Source organism: Mustela nivalis (assembly GCF_964662115.1).
Source record: "Mustela nivalis genome assembly, chromosome: 8".
Taxonomy (NCBI): domain Eukaryota; kingdom Metazoa; phylum Chordata; class Mammalia; order Carnivora; family Mustelidae; genus Mustela; species Mustela nivalis.
This window is the reverse complement of record NC_139027.1, coordinates 28,977,567-28,997,375: the sequence shown is the minus strand read 5'-3', so window position 1 is coordinate 28,997,375 and position 19,809 is coordinate 28,977,567. Positions and strand designations below refer to the sequence as shown.

At 43.3% G+C, this 19,809-nt stretch overlaps 1 protein-coding gene across 16 annotated transcripts in view; it reads left to right on the top strand.

Moving 5' to 3' along the window:
* Positions 1-19,809, top strand: part of LTBP1 (latent transforming growth factor beta binding protein 1) — a 401,809-nt gene that overhangs the window by 158,648 nt on the left and 223,352 nt on the right. For 10 of the 16 annotated variants that reach the window (XM_082745539.1, XM_082745535.1, XM_082745536.1 and 7 more), the window contains exon 5: positions 5,915-6,082. The exons of 2 other annotated variants lie outside the window; for them this stretch is intronic. In XM_082745539.1, the coding sequence (XP_082601665.1) occupies positions 5,915-6,082 (168 nt within the window). 4 more of the 16 variants (XM_082745533.1, XM_082745532.1, XM_082745531.1 and 1 more) reach the window with 2 other exon arrangements.

The following is a 19,809-nucleotide window of genomic DNA, read 5'->3' as shown; positions in this document are numbered from 1 at the left end:
GAATGCATCGTGTTTGCATGCGAACACAGATGAGAAGAGAGTCTGTAAGAGAGGGAGGGATCCATTACTTTAGCTGGGGAGGGGACAATAGGGAGAAGCTGGCTTTAGCTAGAACCCCACCCTTCATCAGGCGGAAGGCAGGACAGGTACAGATCCAGGTAAGTTGGTAGGCCTGGGTCATTAGAGCTTTTATTTTCTTAGTGAATCAGGGAGTGAGTTCATACAAGGGGTGTGTGACTAGGTCGCTGCTGCATTTCTGCCCAAGTAGCTATTTTGAGGACTGTATTTACGTTTTCAAACATGGTGTACTGTTGATGCTTGTTTTCTTGATGCGTGGTAGTCAATTCTATAAGGAACTCAGAATATATCCAGAAACTTATTCTTACATTAAATGATTTAATGGATCCACAGAACGATGAAGATGAAGAGTTCATCTCCTTAAAAGTATAAAAGGGAAAGGAAATCTTGTATGGAGATGTGAGAGAGATAAGTAATTGACCTAGTTGCCTTGAGTGGATATTAATGGAGAATTGAGGGGGCAGAGGAAACTCACATGGTCTTTCTTTTAAAGTGTATCATATCAACTGGGTAGCATGTAGTTCTTCCTCTACTTCTTCATTTAGTCACATCTACCCGAAAAAACCTCAAGAGATGGTCCTGGAATATAAGTCCTAGAGTCTCATCTGAGGAGGTGCTCCTGTGACAACTAGAAATCTGTTTCAGGACTACAGCCACCCGATGAAGTAATAGATCGGATGTTAGTTTGTTTGCATAGCACCTTTCTCGAGGAACACAGTATTCTGTGGCAATTATTTTAATAGTCCATGAGGAGCTAAGCAAGCCTGGAGAGCAGAACAATGAACTCCTGTTATTCTAAGCATTATTTAATACTTTGATGATTTGTCCTTCAAAGAATTCTTGGCCTTCGGGCAAGCAATGGACTGCAGCAGAAGAGTGAGCTCTTAGCTCCTTTTCTCACATGGGACCTGTGTATTGATGCTCCGAAGTCTCTTTAAGCAGCCTCCGTTAATGGGCAGGTTGATGGCTTTTAACCACAGAGGGGGTGCTTCTCCTTTGCCGAGGACACTTCCTGTGTGCCTTGGTCCCTGTCGTTCCAGTTGGATGAAGGCTGATGGGCTGTCACAGCCTTCTGTGTGGATGTGGAGGAGACTGTGTGCATGAAATCTGACGTGAGTCTTGAACTTGCTCTGTTTATTTTTTTGGCTGCCTTTGCTTTGGGTCCCATCCTAGGCCAATGATGGAAAGATGGCAGCTGGGCACTTTTCTAGACTGAAGTCTGTGTGTCAAGAACAATTTTCACATTTTTGAGTTTTTCTCCATCATTAGTGATCGGGAAGCAGAAGTGAAAGCTTTTCCTGTTGGGAGGATATCGGCTTCACTTCCATCCCGTTCACCATATGCTCTGAATGTCTGTGGTTTGTTTTAAACCATGTGCCAATGCCTCTTCTTGGAGGTTTAACTTTGTGCAGGGTCTGGCAGGACCTGCAGACAGGATGTTGACTCCTGAGTATCTTGACTGACTGACTGACTAGGAGGCCCGATGGAGGTGCTACATGGCTCCAGGCATTCTATGTTTCTAGCCAAGGCCTCTAAAATGCCAGGTTTGAAAGCACTTGCTTAAGATTTCTGGGGCTTATTTACCTGTGGGGATCTAAAAATTACATTTTTTTCATCAGAGGGACCAAGCATGCAGGCTCTGGCAAGAGTTTTCCCTGTTAAGTTCTGACTGGCCTGACTTTTGCTTTCCAGATTTGTAATGCTTTTCTTTCTTTCTTTCTTTCTTTTTTTTAAGATTTTATTTATTTACTTGACAGAGAGAGATCACAAGTAGGCAGAGAGGCAGGCAGAGAGAGAGAGAGGAGGAAGCAGGTTCCCTGCCGAGCTGAAAGCCCAATGCGGGACTGGATCCCAGGACCCTGAGATCATGACCCGAGCCGAAGGCAGCGGCTTAACCCACTGAGCCACCCAGGCGCCCGTGTAATGCTTTTCTTTTTTAAGATTTTATTTATTTATTTGAGAGAGAGGAAGAGTGAGTGAGAGAGAGAGCACAAGCCAGGACGGGAGTGAGGGGCGCTGGGGGAGAGGCAGAGGAAGAAGCAGGCTTTCTGCTGAGCAGAGAGCCCAACCTGGGACTTGATCCTAGAACCCTGGGATCATGACCTGAGCCGAAGGCAGATGCTTAACTGACCAAGCCACCCAGGCGCTCCCCCTGTTTTGTAATTCTTAATCAGCTGTTAGCGCTCTAGGGATGGTCTTTGACCACTGATTTCACCATGGGCTTTATTCTTCTCTCCGGTGAAACAAGGCCTTAGACCAGAATGGCTGCCAGCATCCGGCGAATCCATGGTCTCCATGGGGTTCGACAGTCTTCTTGGGGTCACTTCATGTATTCTACACTTGATGCATACATGTATATAGGCATGTGGAATTCTTGAGTTTAGTTTACTCCAAGCATTTGAGGAAGATTACAGACCAAGGAGTCTCTAGAGGAAAGTTCACTGCCACTGTTGGTGAATTCCATGTAAACTCTTAACAGACGAGCAGTATTGTCTTGAGCTTGTCACGTGTGAGGAATTCGAAACTCAGAGCAGTTTACCTTACTCTTGGGTACTTTGAAAATCAAACTCTACATGATACCCTAGTAGAAACATAGAAATGATTTTACATGGGGATAGGAGAGTGTATTTTCTAACTCATTTAATATTTTTGGAGATCCTGTGAGAACTACAAATGGCCATCTAATGTCAAAAGAAGTTGCGAGATTTTCAATACTGATTGTGAGATTGATGTGGAAAACGACAGCTAATTATAATGAAGAAATCAGTGCTTTGTGAAGACAAGAGGACCCGCTGAGATTACGTGTCCGCTTTAGAAGGAGACTACTTTATAGCAGAAAGTTAGTAAAACACAAAGGGAAAATATGAAATGAAATGTGTCTTCTTCCAAGACGATGTGAACATTGTAAAAATCAGAATTAAGTCATATGAAACTGTCTCCGCCATTTGAAAATCCAAATGATTCCAGGCCAAAAAATATTTTTTTGGCAACGAAATAGAACAAGTTTTTTAAATACAATAGGCCCGGAGAATCTCAAGTGTCTATAAAGTGACTACTGTAGCTGAGAGGTGAGACAGGAATAATGATTAAGTGCTTGCTTTCTTTGGATGTCTCTCTTCGCCTAAGTGAGCATAATTTAGGTGACGGTCTGAGCATCTGCATGGCAGCTGCTGGTGCCACGAGTTAATGCCAGAGAAGACAGAATAGTTGGCACACCATTTCTAATTTCATTATTGTACCAAGAGCCAGAAAAAATAGAAGTTTATATTCTTTTGAAGTGGGACGATATTGTCTCTCTCTCTCTCTCTTTTTTTTTAAATGGGCTCCACACACTTAGATACACAAAGTTTTCTCAAGATATTTGTAAGCATGGTCTGGCAGTTTTGAGCATGTACTGGGCTGTGTGTGCGTGTGTGTGAGTGTGTGTGCTACTGTAAAAAAAAAAAAAAAATGTTGAGCTGCATGAATTTTTTCCTGATTGTGGAATTAACATTCTGTTGTAGTTCTTTAAAGTTCTGGGTACACTCAAAAATTTTAAATACTGTATAAGCATTCAAAACAGTGGTTCACAAATTGTTTCTTTAAATAAAGTTTTATTGGGACACAGCCACCACCATGCATTTACATAATGTTTTTGACAGTTGGCTTTCCTGCTGCCACAACAGAGTTAAATAGTTGCCAACAGAGTCCATCAGGCCTACAACCTTGAAATATTTACTGTTTGGTTCATTATAGGAAAAAAAGGTTTCCAGATGCCATTTTGTAAGGTGCTGGAAGATCTGGTCAGGCCCCTAGACTATCTCCCCACTTCACACTAGGTGTCCTGATCTCTTGTGTTAGAACCGCTGAATGGGAATGGGAAATCATCTTGGAAAAACATTTGAAAAGAACTGAGGCTCTTTTTCTTCTGGAAGAATCGTTTTCTTGTGTTAAGTGAGTGGGCCAACCCAAGCTGATCTGTTCAAGATCCTGCTAACTTGAGCTTTCTTTGCTTACTTGGTAGTTCTCTTTGAGTAGTTGGAGTGCGCTCATGTGGAGCATGAGCTCCAATTGTTTGATTGGGAGGCCATGGGGAGTGAGGTCAGGATGAATGGACGCAACTGCCATGCTTGAGCTCCAGAAGGAAGAGCACTTGGTAGGAACAGCTTAGAACTAGAACATGCTGTCTTAGTGGGTAATGAGCTCCCTGTCACCAGAGATGTTTAAATAAAGGTTGTGTCATACAATCTTTGAGTCCCAGTTCCAGCTTTGAAATTTTAATTGTTGTTGTTGTTGTTGATAAGGTTTTTTGTTTTCAAGCTCAGATCTGACCATAGTTTATTTTGTTGAGGGCTTATAGAGGCCTCTTAGATGACTTCCTGAAAATATAACCTTGGTCAGACCAAAGGAGTATATACAGAGGCAGAATTGCTTCTGGTAGGCAGAGGGCGGCCGCAAAAAGGCTGACCCAGAGCTAGTCTCCCCTTTGGCCACTAAAGTAACACAGTGACAGTAGGATAGGCACTACTTCCGACCACCCTTAGTCTCACAGATGAATCATCTGTCTCCAGCTTCTGCTACCATCTTCGCTTTCTGCCTTAGGCACCTGGAAAGAGGAAGAACCTGGATGGGGTCACATCACAGCTGTAGAAGTCAGACTAGAGTTTCTTACTGCACTTTGCCATGGAGCCTAGATTGGGACTTGGCCATGAATGGGAGTTCTGGGTGAGCTCATACATTCTCTGTGCATCTCTGCTATGGCCGCATGAAAGCAGCCATAGAGAACATGTAAAGGAGGAATGTGGCTGTGTTCTAATAAAACTTTATTTATAAATGCAGGCAGTGGGCCAGATTAGATCCCAGGGCCACAGCTGATAGAGACGTTGAAAGTTAGAACTAGCTAGAAAATAGCTGTGATTCTTTCACGTTTTATAGAAGTGGTGAAATGACATGTCCAAAGTCACACCACCGCTGCGCCAGGATTATGAGCCAGACAGAGTCTGACTTTGAGATCAGTGCCCTTTTCGTGATACTCTGCTGCCTCTGCTGTGCAGTCAGGTTACAGCATTTGGTTTTGAGGAGAGGGCCACGAGACAGCAGGAAATACCTGCCTGAGGTGGACTGTCTGCCGGATGGTCCTTGAGCAGAGGCAGCCCTTGGGCCTCGTGACCTGGCCTCCCTTTCCCTTAGGCGGACCCCATTTACAGTACAACAAAATACAGGTTGCATAAATTAAGATGGAGAAATAATGCCCCAGAGTTGTGAAAAAGAAATGGGCTCCCACAGCTGCCTCACAGGATTTGATCACTTCAGCTGAGAGTGCCAGGAGATTTGAGACAGATGTTTTCAGACATGCCGCATGCCTAAAACATTTCCAGGGGTCGGGCTGCAAATAGTGACTTAAGAAGTGGAGAAACAGGGAAAGTATGCAAGCTGAGGACACAAGAGTTTATTCACCGTGAGGTACACGGCCAACCTCTTTGCATTACATGTGCCTGTCAGGGTTGGCTCTTTCATGTCGTGCCCTCCGTGTTGCTCTTTGTCTGCCCGTGAATAAAGTGCAGCATTGTGGTTAGTAATCCCACTCCAGTGACTCGACTTCAAATGTGGTTTTGGAGCGCATCCCAGAGTTCTGTTTGCTAAGCTTCCTACTCCTGTTTCAGAGACACCACTGGATACAGAGCAGCGAGCACTAAAGGCTTCCCTCTTTCCTTAAACCTGTCGGGTTGTGGGCTCTCCCGTTCCCCCTCTCCTTTCTTTTTCTCCCCCCCCCCTTTTTTTTAAACCTTCCAAGGCACGTTCATGGATACTAAGCTGATGTGTTTGTTGTTCTTTTTTTCCCTGCCTCCGCTCCTAGTGAGTAACCACACTGGCCGCATCAAGGTGGTCTTTACTCCGAGCATCTGTAAAGTGACCTGCACCAAGGGCAGCTGTCAGAACAGCTGTGAGAAGGGGAACACCACCACTCTCATTAGTGAGAATGGTCACGCTGCCGACACCCTGACGGCCACGAACTTCCGAGTGGGTGAGTTCCTCCACGGTCCCTGACTGTCCTTACTCAGGAGAGGTTTATGAGATCGAAGCCTTTAGACAGCCCCCTGCGCTCCCACGGCTCTCTGCTCGAATGGGTTTCTGTCTGGGAGTCCGAATGTGCTTCTTGCGTGAGCTCTTGTAAATGACTTTTGGAATAATTTTTAACCTGCTTTTTGGCTTCTGAGAGCAGTGGCAGCTAGCACGTTGCCCCTTCTTGCCTAGCCCTTATGCAGCCCGCGGTGATGGGAGGTAGTAACAGGACAGAAGGGGGTCAGTTTTAGATGAAGACCCTTACACACGACTTGCCCCGATCGGCTTCAGATTTTTATCTGCTCGGTCATAAGGAGAGTTTGCATCAGATCTGACTCATGTTACAAGATGTGGATAGTGATGATGGAGTTGAAGTTTTTACTGGATGAAGAGTCATGTTCTAAAAAAAATTGTTGAAAACTGTATTCCAGTTGTAGGAAGGAGTACGGACTTGCGTCTTGCGCTGCGTTGCTGCTCTGTATCCGAGGGCTGAATTATAAATTGATATATGACAGAGATTCAGGGAAAAATGCAAGTGGCTTACTGTCAGCACTCAGGACCTTTGAATCTCTCATAACTAATTTAAATATGAACTGTGGAGGTTACTAAAAAGAAAGATTTTTACTTTAAGAATTTTTGTGTTGTTTTTACTTCTTCGTCAAGGGAGAGAGCACTGAGGTCCACTGAGTGCTGTCACACTGCCATGTTGTCACGCAATACGGTATTTTTGTCACGGAAAAATGTCTTTTATTATTTTTTTGACCAATTATGGTTTGCCATGTGTACTCAAATAATCACAGACACCCACATTACATTATGAGCTACTCACAAGAATAACCCAAATGTCAGACAGATAATAACACTGGCTAGATCTGGTCTTATTATGGAATATTGCTGTTTAGTCTTGAGTGTGTGTGTCTGGGGGGTGGCCAGGAGAGAGGATGTCTCTTTCAAACTGATGATCATCAAGACAAAATACAAGGGCACAGCCTGAAGTCCTTATTAGCTCTTTGATTATTCTCCTACTTTATTGTGACTCCTACTCCTTCGGAAGTCAAAGCAGTATTCGAGATAGTCTGTACTTAGAAAAAACATGTGCCCATAGATACTATTTAAAAGGGTATTGTGAATTTCCTGGCTACGATAGGGGTGTTTGGGCATATTTGAAAAAGAATGTGGCTGGTAGGTGCCAAGTGGTACATTACACTTCTCAGGGCAGAGCGCCGAGTCTCATGGGAAGCGTGTTGAACCGCGGATCGGGAATCTAGACGCTGGTCTCGGTCCTGCCACTAACGACCTAATCCACAGGGTGTGACACTTACTGTTTCTGGACCTCGGTTTCGTCTCATCCATAAAACAAACGGCTTCCATTTAGGGACCTCTGAAATTCAGTCTGTCTTTAAAATCTTAGGACTTTTTATGAGTTACAAGTAATATTATTTTCTGGAGGGCTGTAGACAATGAGGGGAAGAGAAAAAGCAGTTCCCAGGAGGTTGTTACGGGCTTAATGACTTCTTCCCACTTTTACTTTCCTTGATTGCCTTCCTTGCTCTCATGGGTTCCCCAGCTCCCTCAGCGGTGTCGGCTCTCCCTCCTCCTCCTCCTCGCATTTTCCATAAATCTTTACAGTAGGAATGACAAAGTAATCGGATGGGTGGTAATTTTTTTGGCTTACAGTGTATTCATTCTGAAACTAAATATTTGCAGGCTTTTGAGAAACAGAGGAAGTCTACTTGTTAAAACATGCCGCACACTTTCCTGTCTGGCATTTAAGTAGATGTTTAAGAACAGGAGAACAGGATACACGTAGCCTGGTCACCATATGAAATGGAGCAAACTTATCGACACACACAAAAATCTCAAAACCAGAACTCAACTTCTGCCACAAAACCATTGGCAGAGTAGTTTAAAAGAGAGAGACAGAGACGGCTCGGGAATAAAGTTTCACGTTGGTAACCCTGGGAAATACTTCATGTATGTCCTCAGTGATTTTCCTCTTCTCTTTATTTAGATGCAAATGACAGATTATTTGAGGGAGAAGCTGTACATTTCTTTTAGTTAAAGAAAGGTGATTCTGTAGAACTTACAGATGATGATTCTTCAGAGATACAGAAAATTTTAGAAATTCATTTTTTAGACCTGTATCTTTGTGGACTTAGCTGGTGTAATATAGCTGGATTACTTAGAGAAAAAGTGACTTTCTAACTTCCTGGGTTTTTTTTCTCTTTTTGTATTTGCTTACAATACATTGCATCTTTTGACAAATAGGATATGTATATGGAAAATAGAACAGCTTGGGGACGATTAAAAATTCATCATCACTTGCTAGCTACTCTCTTTGGCCTCTGGTATATAAGATGTGGGGGGATGACAGACTTCTTCTGTAAAGGGCCAGATAGTAAATACTTGAGACTTTGCAGTACAAACTGCACAGCGTGCATTTCCTCAGCTCTGCGTTGGCCTTGCAAGCAGCCATATATACAAGCCTGGACGTGGCCCTGTACCAAACCCTTGGTGGGCCGGGTTTGACCTGAGTGGCGCGGTTTGCTGACCCCTACTCCAAGGAGTCAACATAATACTGGGAAAACCCGTGGACTGGTTTAAAACGTGGACTTCAGAGTCAAGGCATCTTCACTAAATAATTCATTTGGATAATCAGAACACAGAAATAATTTTGAACATTTCCATGGCGGTTTATAGGTTTATTTGTTTGTTTTTTGAAGGAAGTGGGGACACATAATAGTAACATTTTTTTGATAAGGTAACTTGGGTGGTATAAGTGAGCTTGACTTAGTTACACAGCAAGTCTGCTACCTAGGACCAGAACTTAGATCCCCTTAGGTCATCTGTTTACTTAATTTCCTGGGGTCAGACCACAACGTGTAGGAGGGACACAGGTGAAGGACCTCATGGGGCTGGTTTTGTGGGAAGGATGGGTGGTCTGAGAGAGAACAGAGACCAGAAGCCCTGGGTTGCTGTCTTGACTTCATCATGGCCATTGGGCATATTCGGGCCTTAGATCCTCCTGGGCTCTGGTCATTGATCACAGAGAACTGGTAATAACGGGTATACAGAGGGTGATTCTGCAGCAGACACAGGGGTGATATTCATTTCTTCCTTTTTTTTTTTTTTGGTTGGTGCTTCTTCTCTAGTAGGTGTTCTGGTCTATGATGATGATGAGTCTGGGCTGTTTAGATATAAGAGGCAGATGTATTTTTCATGACTATTAAGCACAGAGTCTCTGTTTTTGAATATTCAGTTGGGAAAATATATATATATATATATATATATATATATATATATATATTTTTAAGATTTTATTTTTTTTTAAGATGTTGTTTATTTATTTGACGGAGAGAGACAGATCACAAGTAGGCAGAGAGGCAGGCAGAGAGAGAGGGAAGCAGGCTCCCCACTGAGCTGAGAGCCCGATGCGGGGCTCAATCCCAGGACCCTGAGATATGACCTGAGCCGAAGGCAGAGGCTTAACCCACTAAACCACCCAGGCGCCCCAAGATTTTATTTTTAAGTAATCTCCACACTTAATGTGGGGCTTGAACTCACAGCCCTAAGATCAACCCCTTGCCGGAGCCAGACAGGCATCCTCAGTTGGAAGAATCTAAAGTATGACTTGCACTGAGTGTGAGGCCCGCACGAAGATGATATCCAAGGGAAGTACTCTGAGATTCTAGAATAAATTCATTTTTATGAACATGATATTAGTATGGTATAACAGAATGTTTACATTAAATGGCATTTCCTTTCAAGCAGATTTCTAATGATAATAACTTTTTTTGTGACATTCTGAGCTTTGCCTCTTTGCTCTCCCCAGCTTTGCCTTTTTTAAAAATGGGAACATATTCCCAGTTGGGTGGGCGGGCAGGTTAACTAACCATTGTTGTTTTAAAGGATTCCTTCCCCTCATAGGGATATAACGAAGATGACCTTCTGGTATTTTTAAAGTTGTTTATAGAGTCGTAAGTTCCCCTAATAAGAAGAACACAGGAATTCATGTTGTCACAACTAGAATATTTGAAATAAAATAGTACTATCTGTGGCACAGCTTATTTGTAGAACCAGTGAAAAGGAATCATGATAGCTAAAATAACACATTTGGTTTATATGATGCTGTTTTCTCTGAGGACTTACAGGGGACTTAGTTTCCATCAGCATCAAGTGAATAATTATATAAATTACTGGATAATTTAAAAAGTATGTTCCCATATGTTACTTCATTTGATGCGTACTTCCTCTGAGAGAGGTAAATTACAGTATTCATATTCTGTGGATGTGAATATCCAGACCCCGGTGGTTTGATTAAAGGTGACTCTCACTTGGGTTTTCTGTTCCCGAGTCCAGATACCTCCTGCTCTCTATGTTGCCAAGCGAGTATATGTATAAAACACGGTACTAGATTTTCCAAGACAAATCATGAAAATGTCCCTTGAGAGCTTTCGCTTTGCAGAGATGAGGAGTATGTGTAAATAAATCTAAATCAAGGTAGAAGATGTTTCGCAGGAGCCTGGAGAAGGAGATACCACATCTAGCCGAGGGAGGGAAACTTTGAGAGAAAAGGAATGGCGTGTGACATTCTCGTTTAGTTCACCGTGCTATCCCTGCTGCTACCCAGGTTGGCTCGTTGTGGGAGCTGGGTACATGCATGTTGCCTGATTATAGACTGTTGGGGGCAGTGGTTCCTGAAACACTGGTTAAGTTTCAAAATGTAGGTGGATGGGAAATTGAGTGAAGGGAGGTAAAGCTGATGTACGGGGGAGAATTTACCTGCTAGAATTCGGCATGGAGACAAGAAGGCACAGGTCGTTTCTGAGAAGTGGGGGGTAGTTTCACTTAAATGTAGCAAGCTCCAAAGGTAGTGATATGTGATACATGACAAGTCTGGGAAGGAAGGGGCAAGGCTGGTGAGCACCTTGAATTCCAAGCTTAGGAATCTGGACTTCTTCAGAACTTACTAAAGTTCTCTGAAAGGGGGCAGAGATATATATCATTGTGAAAAAAGGAAGGATGCTTTTCTTGTTTTGTTTTTTGGGGTTTTTTTTTGTGTGTGTGTGTGTGTGTGTGTTTGTTTTTTGTTTTTTTTGTAAAGCAGGAAACTCAAGTTTTAATAGTGTTAAATAAGTTTTTGAGCAACTCATAATAGCTGACAACCTCTAGCCGCTTTTAACAGTTTAGACGTTGGCTTGCTGCTCTGCACTGGGAATGTTCCCCATATGTCTCACAAAATCAGCTTCATCCCGAAGTGTTTTGAGGCAGGGAAGCAGTTCATTTTGTTACACTCATTATGTAGGATCTCTTTGTGACAAGGGATGACCAGTTCCCTCTCACTGAAGCTATCTGTAAACCAATACCTGCTCAGGGAGGGGGAAGCTTTGAGATTTTTGTCTGACAACTCAGTTCAGAGGGTGAGTCTTTTGTCCTCGGTTGAGTCTTTTGTCCTCCGCCAGTTGCCTTCATGTGGATCCCTTGATGTGTATCCAGCATAAAAACCGGTGAAATGCCAGCATATCACTCTTTGATTAATGGGCGCATATATTTGCCCCTTGATGCGTTGTATAGAGTGTATGTTTTAAACACGGGATCTAATCTGAAACTAAAAGAAAGTGGCTGCTTTTCATTTGGGCAATTTGGAATGTTTAAGAACTTATCAAAGAAATTATTACCAAATATATTGAATCTTCTTGAAATATTTTCTGATATTGAATAAATGCTATAATGTAAAGCCATTTCTTGTTTATTCTATTTGAGCTGTGGAGGTGCTATTAGGAAATTAATTTATTTAACATATTTATCAAGCACCTATCGTGTGCCAAGGATGGGTGTGGGCATTAGGAATACAGCAGTGAGCAGAACAGACACTTGCCCCCGCAACATTAAAAAAAATACAGTGTGGCTGAAGGATGTGAGTGAACCATGATGGTGTTCTGCTAAGTGAAATGGGCCAGTCACAAAGTAACGAATCATATAGGATTCTACATGTATGAGTTACCTAGGTAGCTGGATTCATAGAGGGAGAGAGGATGGTGGTCCCCAGGGGCTGACGGAAGGGGAAAATAGGGAAGTGCTGTTTAATGGGTAGAGAGCTTCAGGTCTGCAAAATGAAAAAGTTGTGGAGCTTGAATACTTGGCGGTATGAATGGACTTGACACTACAGACCTGTGCAGTTAGAAATGGCTAAGATAGGAAATTTTAGGTTAGACATATTGTATTTTACCACAGTTAAAAATTTAAAAACTTAGGGGTACCTGGATGGCTCCGTCATTAGGCATCTGCCTTCCGCTCAAGTCATGATCCTGGGTCCTGGGATCGAGCCCCACATCCGGCTCCTTGCTTGGCAGGGAACCTGCTTCTCCCTCTCTCACTCCCCCTGCTTGTGTTTCCACTCTCGCTGTGTCTCCCTCCGTCAAATAAATAAATAAAATCTAAAAAAAAAAAAAATTTTTTTTTTAAACCCAAGCCATAGTGTGAGTATACACTGGTGTCAAATGTATGCTAACAATATACTACAGATAAGGAAAATTGGGCATATGCCAAGCAATGATAACTGCTGTGAAGAAATAGGAACTTAGGAGGGGGATAGAGTTGGGAGTGGTGGTGGAAAGTAGATTGCTATTTTAGACCTGTCCCAAAGGGCTCTCTGGTGACAGGACGTTTGAGCAGAGACCTGAATGGAGTGAGTTGTGAGCTCTGGGAGGGAACATCACAAACTCTGTAATCTAACTCTGTCGCTGTATTTGTTTAATTTAAATTGTGGTTCATCTCTAGAGGGCTGATGTTTGGAGCATTCAGTTAAATTTGTCCTATATGGGGGCACCTGGGTGGCTCAGTGGGTTAAGCCTCTGCCTTTGGCACAGGTCATGATCTCAGGGTCCTGGGATCGAGCCCCGCATCGGGCTCTCTGCTCAGCGGGGAGCCTGCTTCCTCCCCCTTCTCTCCCTCTGCCTCCTTCTCTGCCTACTTGTGATCTCTGTGTGTCAAATAAATAAGTAAAATTAAAACAAAATGTGTCCTATATGTCCTCTTGGATTAGGTTTTATCAATCTGTATATAGGAACACACACACACACACACACACACACACACACACTGTATCAGGGAATCCTGTTAATAACATCTGTAGATAAAGAGCCTTATACACAGAGGATGTGTATGCAAGCATGTCTCCTGGTGTAAAAATGATCCTGGAATTATTGCAGAAGGAATCTTGGTTATTTATAATAAATGTATAGGGTCTTCAATGTAGGAAAGAATTACCAAAGGGTTGCCTCTTTCTCTAATATTTTAGAGAAGACAGATCATGTGATTTTGGTATGGAGCTTGCTTTTAATGGAAAGAAAACTGGTTGTGAGGGCAGGTGTCTGTGAGTGTGTGCATGTGAGTGTGTGTGTGTGTGTGTTTGTGTTAAGAGGGAGGGTCCAGTGTGGAGGAAGACCACATGGAAGGGCAATTCTAGGGGTTCATTGGACCAAGGAGAGGCCATGAGTTGATGCTAAGAGCCCAAATCAGGAGAAAATGAGGTCCTTTTGGTTGAGGAGGAAGATCTTTGAAACTGAGAAGTTGAGGGGCATCAGAGTGGTTGTATATGAAAGTTTGTCTGTAGTCAGGACAGTTAAAAAGAAGAAAGAAAGAAAAGAAACGACCGTCGGTAAAAGAGTTCAGCAGTTTGCTAGCTCTGTGAGAAAGGCGTGTGTGATCGATCGTTCCTTGTAAGCCATGCCTGGCCTATATCATGGGGCTGACTGGGACCCCTTAATGGGGTTCTGCTGGCTTGCCTAGAATAAATGACCTTTCGGAATTCCTTGGAGTCCGTAACACGGTGTCTGAAGGTGTATATTCTTTCCTATTCACTCAGCTTGAGCACATGGCTTGATCTCTGGAAAACCAGACTACTTAGCTTAGTGTGCTGGGTCTTCCAGGAGAAGCTGCTGCCTGGCTTCCTGGCTTTAATGGCCTTAATCTCTGCTACCCAGGTGAGGGTCTGGGTTACCAAAGGTCCACCGGTTGCTGCTGTGCCTCTGTTCACACGGCTGGCTCTGCCCGCCCGCTGCATGTCCCCAGCCATTGTGCTTGGGCAGGCCCTCCCTGCTCTGTTGGGAGTCGGCCACACGCCGCTCATGCCAAGAAGCCTCATTTCCCTCATTTGTTGTCATACCTGTATATTCCAATAAATTTCAGCCTGCTTGGGGACAGGGACCTGTCTGCTTTTTGTTGGTCTTCCTGGGGCCAGCACGCTGAGTTACTTCAGGAATGCTTATGGCCTCTGGGTTGACAAAGCAAATTGTCTACGCGGGTGCCTGTTGTTAGGACGCAGAGATTTTATCCGACACAGCTTCCTCATAAATCCTCAGGCAGCTGAAATCACCCCAGTACAATAGCCATCTGAGCAGTCTTTATAGAGCTTGGGGACGCAGAAGAGAATACATTCCAGTGACTCAAGATGCATGAGAAAGGACACCTTTGTAGCACTTTGGGTGGAGTTTGGAGTTTACATTTTGAACACGGACTGTGGGGTACTTTTTGCTCATGGCCAAGGGGAGTTAGCTTCCTATGCCTTTAGCTGCTCCCACTCCCCATTCTGACATCTAAATACCCACAGTCTCTTAAGGGACATCTTCAAGCTCTATGTCAAATGCTTCTGTGTGTGCTGCTTTTTCTCCTTCCTTTTCTCTTTCTGGTGATGACCTTGTCCGTTGGCAGTGGTGCTCTAGCTCAGGTGTGCTCTTGATCGATCTGGAGCCGGGGCTGGTGATTTAACCTGATTCCAAACTAGTACAATGACTCCAGTAATGACCTGACCTTCGTGCAGGGCTTCCCCTAGGCTTATGAGAAGGCGCAGACCAAGAGCATATATGGATTCCTTGGGTTGAGTTCAAGAAGAGCTTTGTCAGGGTGCCTGGGTGGCTCAGTAGGTTAAAACCTCTGCCTTCAGCTTAGGTCATAACCCCGGGGCCTGGGATTGAGCCCCACATTGGGCTCTCTGCTCAGCGGGTATCTTGCTTTCCCCTCTCTCTCTCTCTGACTGCCTCTCTGCCTACTTGTGATCTCTGTTGGTCAAATAAATTTAAACAAATCTTTAAAAAAAAAAAAAGGAAGAAGAGCTTTGTCTTTCCCAAACATAACCAGTCCTTCTCTCTCTCTCTTTTTTTTAAAATTTTTTATTTTTTATAAACATATAATATATTTTTATCCCCAGGGGTACAGGTCTGTGAATCGCCAGGTTTACACACTTCACAGCACTCACCAAAGCACATACCCTACCCAATGTCCATAACCCCCCACCCCCCTTCTCTTAATTCAGGACTTCCGTGTCCTGTGATACAGGTTGGTGTGCTTACCTCTTCTGCAATTTGGATAGGGTATGTTCCCTTTGTACCACAGACACCATAGTTCCTTCATTTACTGATCCTGATAACACACTGTCTTCGAAAAAGACACAGGGGCACCTGGGTGGCTCAGTCTGTGAAGCGTCCAGCTCTTGATTTCAGCTCGGGTGGGGATCTCAGAGTGTGAGTGAGATTGAGCCCTGCATCAGGCTCTGCACTGGGTGTGGGGCCTGCTGACTCTCCCCTTCTGCCCCTCCCCTTCCTGCTCTCCCATTTTTAAAACACACACACACACACAGATGTTTCTGTTCCTCCTCCACTTTGGTCCTCTGCTCCTAGTGCACAGAAGGTTCCACACTTGCTCACATTTAGGCTAGCACAGGGCAGGTTAGACTGCATACAGAGTAATGCCGGGTATCATTGTCATATGGTGGAAACGGTGAATAGCACCATGTTCCCTCTGCCTTGGATCCGCTCCTCCTGGAGGGGTCCCATGGCTGACCCAGGAAGCTCTTGCCCATTGCAAAGCCTGCTAGCAAGTGTGAGAGCCTTGAAACAGCGTAGCACATTCAGGAACTGAATGCTGCCATCAGGAGGATAAACAATCATCATGCATAGATGGGGGAATCTCCAGTGATGTATGATTATAACATTTGATCTTGCTTTGTGCTACTCACTTTGCTGTCATTGCGTAATTCACCTCTGGGCACCCTGGTTATAGTAAATTTAAGGAAGTTGGACTTAACATAAATACTGAACTCATATTTATAAGATAAGGTATATATCTGCAGCACTTACTGGCATACACTTTAGGCTCAATTTTGGATCTGTTGCACAAGAGTCAAACGTTTAGATCAGCTTTTAGTATCGAGGTATGTGTGTGTGCACGTGCGCGCGCGTGTGTGTGTGTATCCCCCCCCCCCCAAGTGATAGAGGAATAATGCATTTGTGTATTGTTAGAAAAACCTTCTGGAACTCACATCACAGATGATATGAAAATGTTTTTGAGGGCAGCCACACGGTCGTCTTTGAGTTATGCAGTCCAGGAAAATAAAATAACTACCAAATGGGGAAGGATAAAGCTAGTTAGGAAGTTTGAGATTTATTCTCCAAAGTTATATCACAAATAAAATGAAAAGAGCCAGATGCCCTTTCTTTGCCAATGTAATGTAATGTAATGCTGTCATCGATACACTTATTGAAACTTGATTTAAAAAAAATAAAAGGAAACTTGTCTTTCTCTTTTGTCTAAGAGTAAGGGCTTAAGGGAATGGTTTCCTGCTCAACACCATTATCTTGAATTTAGACCCACGCAATAATTACCCCCCCCCCCCAAAAAAAAACCAAAACCGGGCATGACTGCATTGTTGGCTTTTATAAGATTTGGTGGGAAAAATGAAAACTTTGGGCAGTAATGAAAGATTTCTTCACTCTGAGACCAAACTTCAGATGCCCATCAGATTCAATAAAAATTTGTTCTGGAGTATGAAGAGTTTCTAAGCTTTCCTAGTACAAAAACTCAACCTGATTTTCATCTAATTTTCCTTAGACAAGGTGAAAGGGAAACTTGATATTAAGATTTTTTTACAGTAAGTAAGGCAGACCACTGCCCTTCTTTCTGGCAAATTAGGAAATGCACTGGAACATTCTTAACCAGCCTTATTTAGCAAGATTAGAATATGTCACTTCTTGCCACTGCATTGTCCCTTTCTGAAGAAAGGGCGATTTATGGCTCTCTGGATCTTCTTGTGGTATTAATAACATTTTGAGCCAGCTGTTTTATTGGGTGTACACAGAGGGTAATTAGAAACATCTGAGAGTCCCGTAATGTGCCCAGAAAACCATGACGTTGGATGGAAAAGAAAAAAAAATTTCATGCCAAACTTGTGTACTTGGTAAATATATGAATTAGCATTAAACAGAATTTACTCTGTATTATACACGTTTTGAAAAAGAAGCTAACTCTTCAGGCTGAAAATATCCTCTTATTGAAACACATTCACTGCAGAAATCATAACCTTATTTGGTAAAGGACCTTCTCAGTGTGCTGTTCATACAGTAATTATCATTTCCCTTCTGTCAAACTTCATCATATTATAGACCGTTTTCTGCCAAAAGTATTTCTTCTTTTTACCTGGCAGTCACTTGAAATCTTCAGAATTCTGAGGGATCTCGTTTAAGGAAATTAACTCTTAGAAACATACTGCACGAGGGACAAATAGTGTCCAATTTACCTAATAGTCTATCGTAGAAATCAGGGTGGGATTCAAGAGCTTGGGTTCTGTTTTAGCTGGTTATTTGAAATTTGATCTGCTCCCGTGGTGGCTGAGTTTGAATATTTGGGTATGCAGCAATAACAGCGGCTCAATCAGGGTCTGATTTAAATCAGGTCCTGTTCTCTCTTCCCTCAAGACAAAATCTAGACAAGAAACCCTAACAATTTGCTGGTGGCTTGTGAATGGTTCCTTTCATCTTCATTCACAAATAACAAGCCCTCCTGACAAGTCAGTGCTGAGTCAAACTGACACATCCCAGGCCATGGATAGGGTTCAAGCTGGAGGCGTCCAATACCTTTTCAACCTGTCTTGCTTTGTGTGTCTCCATTGGGTGTGCCATTTTGGTCTCATTTGATCATTTTGAATGGGGTTCCTCGTCAGTCCCGAGATGAAAGTGTAGCTAACTATACATTCTGTTAGAGGTTGGCGGTGACTTAATGAAGCCTCTAGAAGGAGAAGTGGATTCACCTGTATAACAGTGTTCATGGGGGTGAGGGAGGTAGGAGAGTAGTTAGAACCTCTGGCTGAAACCTGACTTCAAATGTCTACCTTTTCCAACCTCTGAATGAGTGGTTCTCAGTCCTGGTTCTACAGGAGAAGGTCCTATGGATTACTGAAAGGTACAGATGCCCAACCGACCCAGCTTGTTTCCTGAATCAAAATGGCTGAGTGTGTTTTGGATGTATATATTGTGAAAACCACTGATGCTGGTGATTGTTAGACATGACTCTGATAGAGAACCTGTAGTCTAAGCCAGAGCCTGTCACCCTTCCATGGTCAGGAATCACTGCGAATCTTGACAAAATTCAGGTTCTAATTTAGGAGAATTAGATTACTCTCCTGAATGCGAACTAGTTCGCATTCAGAAGATTCTGTATTCCTAACAAGCCCCTGGGGATGGCATCCTGCTGGGCCATGGACCACCCACAGAGTAGCAAAGATCTAAGGTGTTATTAATTCATAACAAAAAATGATTTGAAAAAGATACATTATCATTATTTAATGATACTTACCGAGACTTACTGAGTCTGACACTATATTAGGTAATGATTTCTAAATGCTATATAATCAAAATATGTTAACCCTTTGCAACATTCCTACCTCCTTTCCTTTCTCCCTTAAAGCTGGTGTTTCCTCACCTGCCAGACAGCCTCTTGGGGGTCACAAAGGGTAGCATCTAATGCCTGTGTGCAGGGCTGCCTTCTCTCTTTACCCTTCCAGTTCAGCCTGCTCTAGCTGGTCTCCTGCCTTAAGAATTTTCTGCAGAAAGTCTCTCTGTTCATCATGTCCCCTGAATTTCAAGGGATATGCATCAGGCTCTCCAGATGATGGTCCCCTTCCCTCCCTAGGGCAGCAAGGTGGTTTCTGTAGTGCAGTGGGCACCCCACACAGTGAGATGACTGTCACTGACTTCTGTCAGCTTTGGAATGCAGTGCGAATCCCCTCATGGAGGTTAGGCATCCGACTCTTGGTTTTGGCTCAGGTTCTGATTTCAGGATTGTGGGATCGAGCCCCGTGTCAAGCTTTGTACTGTGTGGAGTCTGCTGGAGACTTTCTCTGTCTCTCCCTCTGCCCCTCCCTGCCGTGCTCTCTCTCTCTCTCTTTCTCAAATAAATGAAAATAAAAATCTTAGAAACATTCCATTTCATAGTCTGCACAACGATATGCAAGAGCAATGCTCTTTGTCTACTAGTAATAGGACATAAATTTGAATTATTTTTCTGGATGAAATGTCATGGGAGATGAATTTGCACAGATCCATTCGTATTCCAATGAAGCTCTACTTGTGAGTAATAGTAAGCCTTCTGAAAGGACTTGAGAATACAGTCTTCAAAATAAGGCATACTCAAATGACACCAACTTGTCCAAACCCTTTATGCAACGATCATCCTGGATCTCTGATAACATCATCTCTGTCCTGCACTTTGTTACACCTGAGCTTCCCAGGGACCCCTGCAGTGCCGAGATTTTGATTCGTGAATATGATATGAGGGAGCACCAACAGCATCTTAGAGAATTGACTTAATGGGAAATAAAATAGAAATAAAATAAAATGAATTCATTAGCTGGGATAG